This window comes from Myotis brandtii, unplaced genomic scaffold (genome assembly GCF_000412655.1).
Source record: "Myotis brandtii unplaced genomic scaffold, ASM41265v1 scaffold412, whole genome shotgun sequence".
Lineage (NCBI taxonomy): Eukaryota > Metazoa > Chordata > Mammalia > Chiroptera > Vespertilionidae > Myotis > Myotis brandtii.
In genome coordinates this window covers 119,111-125,373 of record NW_005365832.1, presented here as the reverse complement: position 1 = coordinate 125,373, position 6,263 = coordinate 119,111, and the positions used below count along the sequence as shown (strand labels likewise).

The 6,263-nt window shown below is 46.2% G+C and overlaps 1 protein-coding gene across 1 annotated transcript in view; it reads left to right on the top strand.

Moving 5' to 3' along the window:
* Positions 1–599: 599 nt before the first annotated feature.
* HECW2 (HECT, C2 and WW domain containing E3 ubiquitin protein ligase 2) overlaps positions 600–6,263 on the top strand; it is a gene marked incomplete at its 3' end in the record, with an annotated part of 124,125 nt that continues 118,461 nt past the window's right edge. Inside the window, 1 exon segment of the mRNA XM_014545556.1 lies at positions 600–923. Within this exon segment, the coding sequence (XP_014401042.1) occupies positions 635–923 (289 nt within the window).

The following is a 6,263-nucleotide window of genomic DNA, read 5'->3' as shown; positions in this document are numbered from 1 at the left end:
AAACTTTCATCAGTAAAGATAAATTAAATAAAGAAATAAATAACTTGTCTATATTTGTGCATGTCTTAGAAAGAGTAAGTGCCGTGTGTGTGCCGGGTGCTGTAGTTTTAACTATGACGGCCTCTGTGGTTACGGGAGGGGCTCCTGAAAAAGACTTGAGTGAGTTACATTCCCATGCGAAGGAAACCGAGCAAATGAACTTGTCCTCAGTGGTCTTTTTCACCTGTTGGCATGTGCCAGATTTGTCTGTCCTGCTATTTTGAAATGTAATAGCAGCAGCAAATACTTATGTGATGAGGGGTGAGGGGGGTGGGTGGTGGAGGAGAGGATGCCGTTTCTGCAGGAGAGAGGACACACCAGGGATGGCCGAGAAACCCCTGCTTCCTGACTTGCTGGGCGGAGCTGGGCGGAGGGAGGTCGAGGGCCTTGCCATCCTCTGGCCTCAGCGGCCTCTGACGCCATCAGCTGATGGTGGAGTCTGGGCTTAGTTCTGAAGCTGGGATTAGTGCAGGGCCAGGTGCTCACCCAAGGCTTTGTGTCAGGGAGCTTAGCCCTAAGTCCTGTGCTGCGGCCCTAACGCTGTGCTTGCCTGTCCCCAGCTGTGTAGGAAGCCACCCTCAGAGAGGCGGCCGGGATGGCCGGCTCGGCCCGGGAGCACCTGCTCTTCGTGCGGCGGCGGAACCCCCAGATGCGCTACACGCTGAGCCCCGAGAACCTGCAGAGCCTCGCCCAGGGCTCCCGGCCCGAGAACATGGCCCTGCAGCGGGCCAACAGCGACACGGACCTGGTGACCTCCGAGAGCCGCTCCAGCCTGACGGCCAGCATGTACGAGTACACACTGGGCCGCGCCCAGAACCTCATCATCTTCTGGGACATCAAGGAGGAGGTGGACCCCAGCGACTGGATCGGACTGTATCACATCGGTGAGTCACGCCGTGGGCCTGCTGCGCCCGGGCCACGCGCGTCCGTGCGACATTGTGCTTTTCTGTATTTTCTCCTGTAGACACGCTCACACGGGTCAATGAAGACAGCGGGGCCGGGGAGTCCTTTCTTCCTGGTCGGAGGAGGAGAGACAACAGTATAAGTACCTTTGCTGATAGGAAGTCTGTGGTCACATCTCTCTCCTAATTAAATTCCCAAATCTGCAGATGTTACAGTTTTTTCCCTTTTAAAACTTCTTATTACCCTTGAGGAATAGTTGCACTTTGGAAAGAGGTGGCTGTTAGCATTTATGGATATTTTTAAACGGACGGAGAAGATCATCTAGAGCAGTGGTTCTCAACCTTCCTAATGCCGCGGCCCTTTAATACAGTCCTCATGTTGTGGTGACCCCCAACCATAAAATTATTTTCGTTGCTACTTCATAACTGTAATGTTGCTACTGTTATGAATCGTCATGTAAATATCTGATATGCAGGGTATATTTTCATTGTTACAAATTGAACATAATTAAAGCATAGTGATTAGTCACAAAAACAATATGTAATTATATATGTGTTTTCCAATGGTCTTAGGCGACCCCTGTGAAAGGGTCGTTCGACCCCCAAAGGGGTTGCAACCCGCATGTTGAGAACCGCTGCTCTAGAGTTAGATAATGGATCGGAAAAACTGCTCTGTGTTTCCTGAAGGTTGAATTTCATTAAGAACAACTTGCAGTCTAAAGTATGAGCTCAGAATTCTTTGATGTGTCCCTGATCCATTAGGTGAAGAAAGTGTCATATTCTTCTAACATATGAGTTAGAAATAGGTTGCTCTTTGTTTTCATAAATGAGTCCCAGCTCTCTTAAGCTAATTTGTATTCATAGGTAGGCAAGTGATGAATAACGGTGTCCCAGAAAGTATGAAGTCTGCTTATTGGAAAGCAAAGGTCAAAACTTTCTCAGCAGCCAGTAGGAAAGCTAAATCAAGCTTGACAATGAAATCTAACATTCCCCAGCATTGGAGAACTTGTTCACTGAATGAAGGGGATTAAAAAAAAAACACTTAACATTAGTTATTTTATTAGAAAGATGACATTGCTTTCCATGTAGATTATAAACCAAGCATTTTTGGGGGGTTTGGTAATAAATAAATTAGGGGGGAAAGACTGGTTTATGGCCGTGCTTCTCAACCAGGGGCGATTCTGCTCCCAGAGGACATTTGGCGATGTCTGGACACGTTTCTGGTTGGTACAGCTGGCGGGGGAAATGGGAGACCAGGGATGCTGCTAAATCTCCCGAGACTCGGAGGACGGCCCCTCACAACCAAGCCTTACCTGCTCCCAAGTGTCCCCAGTGCCACTGTTGGGAAACCCCGTTTGAGGCAAAGTGACAGACATCCTTGTTGAAATCGTATTCGTGTTAAACCCACTGTGCTCTGTGTTTCTCCGGGACCAGGAATTTTAAATTAATTGGTTTGTATTTACTCTTGTATCTCTAAATGTTTAATCATGCTGGATAGCAGGAAATCTAAGACAACAAAAAACATCAATGACTTTTTCTTTTTTTTCTCTTATGACAACAACAGGGGAAAAGTCTTCAGCGTTCAGCATTTCCCCCAAGTGCGTTTAAATACACTTTCAAAGTGAGGCAGTTCCATGACGTAAACATGATATTTTCATTTATGGTACCTGTTAGGTTCACAAAATATTTTACTTTTTGGCAGTAACTCTTTTGGTTCTTATGTAATTTCACCCTTTTGGATTTTATAAAATTTTTTTTTTTTTTTACTTTTCTCATAATGCTTTTCCCTTCCCTCTTATTTTAGATTTTGCAATGCTTAATATGAGAATATAAATAGCAGACTGTGGTTTCTTAAATGCTTTTTATGTGATACTAGAGCCCCGGTGCATGAAATTCATGCACTCGGGCGGGGGGGCGGTGGTGGAGGGGGTCCCTCAGCCCAGCCTGTGCCCTCTCACAGTCCAGGAGCCCCGCGATGGATGGCCCCCACAGAGGGCGGCCCCGCCCACCCGCCGCAGACCGCTGGTTGGTGTCCTGGGCCTCCCTCTGCAGGGCGATCCTGGGGCAACGGCTGGGTCCCCGACCAATGGCATCGCATCCGCCTTGGCTGGCCTGGCACCAGTGGGTGTTATAGCATGGTCGTCCAGAAGGTTGTCTGGACGTTCGTTTTGCTGTTCGGTCGTTCAGTTGATTTGCATGTTACCCTGTTAGTATTATAGATTTCTTTGGGACATAATCAGTTTTATTACTTTATATGGGATGATTTTTCATGGGTGTGAATGACTTAATCTGTGAGATGCTAGAATCACTTAAGACATTGACTCCTGTTACTCCAGACTTTCTCCCCTGCCTTCCTTTTTGTTTCCCCACTCCACTTGTTATATTTCTCTATCTAGATTAATTCGAGAAGGAACTAAAGAATTCATTTTATCTCTGGGCGACAAAAGCCACAAAATATTTGTGTTCTTATGTATACTTTTCTAGAGGCAGAAATAGAGTCCGAGTTTTAAATCTGGAATTAATCTAAGGATTGAGCTCAGAAAGTAGAATTGGGACATAAATCTCCTTTTTTTAAAAAAAAAATATGCTTTTACAAAAAAATATGTTTTTATTGACTTTAGAGAGAGAGGAAGGGAGAGTGACAGAGAGATAGAAACACTGATGAGAGAGAATCATTTATCTGCTGCCTCCTGCATGCCCCCAATTGGGGATCGAGCCCGAAACCCAGGCATGTGTCCTGACTGGGAATCAAACCAGCAACCTTTTGGTGCACAGGACGATGCCCAACAGACTGAGCCATGCCAGCCGGGGCAGGATGTAATATCTTAAGTTGTATCCATGTGGCAACCATAAGGCATCAATCAAGAGGAATACAAGCTAAGGATGACATAACAGAACATTAGAAAGAGCTTGGGCTGGTGCTCCAAAGTTCTTGCTATATGCGCGAAAGTCTTCCCCTCTTTGTTTAAGTGCTAATTCGTGAGGCTTTCTCATCCCAGCAGTTATTCCTACCTGAGCTGCTGGGGTGGCTGTACAGAAAGACGAGAAAGGGCAAAGGAGATATGCCAGTTGCTTTTCAAAAGGCAGGGTGAGGGGTGAGCGGGCTACCTTGGTAGTTACTGCTTCAGGGAGAGCGCGTGGGGAAGCTTGGATAGAAGTGAAAACCGCTAAGTTGTTTTGGAAAAGGCAAAGCAAAAACTGCTTTGCAAACAGTAACTCCAAGTCGTGGGGAAACTTTGAAAAGCTGAGTAGGACTAATCGGAAGGAGGGTCTTTCAAAGGAGTCATTGGTAACTTGAAAACCTGCGCGTTTTCTTGGGCATTATGAAATGAGGACAGGTGAGGTGCTGCTACATTTGGAGAAGACCTGAAAGAAGAGGAAAAACACAAGGCCGGGAGGCGGAAAAGAGTTTTGGGGTCCAGTTACCAGTATGTCAGATTTACGAGTGTCAGGGCAGAACAGCTCTCGAGCGCTCTGTGAAATAGATGTGCTGAGTGTAGGTTTCATAACAGCAGCACGGCCGTCAGGAATAGCTTCAGATTTCTATACCTCGTGGTGGGAAGCAGCCGCTCCCCTTAGGTTGTGCCCTGAGAATCTGGGCTGTCTCCTAGCAACGCGTAGCTTTATTTGTGGAACAGAGAGTGGTCTCTATAGAAAGCAGTCCCCAAGGGGAAGGGCTGGGTCGAGCATCGTGCTGGCGAGGTGTCGCTTGTTGGCACGCTCTGCATTTTGATTGTGTTTCTCTTGGCTTAGTGTTTCTGCCTCTGCAGTCTGAGTTTTTTATTTATTTTTTATTGTTGATGCTATTACAGATGTCCCCCACCCTCCTCCCTCTGAGTTTTGGTTTTGTTTGGCGAATTGTTATAGTCTACCCTATATAACTCACTCCAGCTGACTTTCAGCACTACGAATCTGGAGGGAAAAATAGATCCTCCTGGATCAGACACATCCATCTTCCTCTAGCCGTTTCAGGCAGTACATAGGTCCTGCTGGGAATACAAAGGAAAGCAGTTGAAAGTATCAAGACACCATCTGGGGAAACTTTGGGTGTAAACATGGCTCTGGAAGCGGATGCTAATTACCGTTTCTCACAGAGACCCCGAGGCTTGCAGTGTAGCCATATGATAGCCCTGGAGCTCCACACTGTAGCAGCTCATGCCCTGGATGTGGTTTTTGGAAATCACTAGCTTTGTGGTTTATCGTTGGTCTTCCACATGAGGCTTGACCCCTCACATTGGACAGTGCTACTCATCGCCGCCTCCTCAGCTCGCTAAGTAACAAGAGCCAAACACTTCGCTAAGGTGCCCAGCTCAATCGCTTTCCCTGGAAAGTCAGTCGGACACCCTTCAAGCAGAAGGCGGAGCATATGACATCGATTCGGGCTCACACCCTGATTCTTCTGAATGCTGGGTCGTGGGCTGGTTTTTCTGACCACTCAGAAGGAAAACACTTCTAAAGGCTTCAGTTGCCATTTCTCATCTGCAGGTGACTTCAAGCACGTGAACAGAGCGGGGAGGACGCACACTGTGACAATTAGAAGTATAACCTGTGCTGTGCACCTGCGCTACTCAGAGTGCTGGTCTACCGTCAGTTTGTCACTAGATAAGAAGCTTTCTCCAGAATGTGGGTCAGTGTAACTGCTTCGCTTAGTTAGAAAACCTTGCTATTAAAAATGGTCTACACTAAACAATGGGCTTGATGTGGGTATTTCATATTCTGGCGCAGCTTCTTATGTTGTCAGGGGCCCAGTCACATGCAGTTGACCAGCATTTGCCTGGACCACACATCTCAGTGCCCACACGTCCATGATATCTTCAAAGATGAGTGGCAGAACAACTGCCTTTTGACTCTGCCTTAAAAAATAGCATGGCTGGTGATAGCCTATGACATCGTTCATATGTCTTTGCATTTGGATAGTAAAATAAGGTAAGGTCACAATGGTTAGCCAAGGCATTAAGATCCTATATTTTATTTATTTACTTATTCATTTCTATTGCATACAAGTACAAGTCGAATAGATAAATGGAGGGGAGCATGAGTACATAAAGGATATAAAAAAATAAAGGTGCCTCTTGTTTCAAAGACATATTCTAAGATCATATATTTTATAGATCTAAAATCCCAACGTGTTAGCTGATATTTTATGGATAAACACTAAGATCCAGGCCTCAGCCAGTTTGGCTTAGTGGATAGATTTTTAGCCTGTCGACTGAAGGGTCCAGGTTTGATTCCAGTCAAGGGCATGTACCTCATTGTAGGCTCAATCCCTGGCCCTGTTCTCTCTCATATCAATGTTTCTATCTCCCTCTCCCTCTCCCCCTT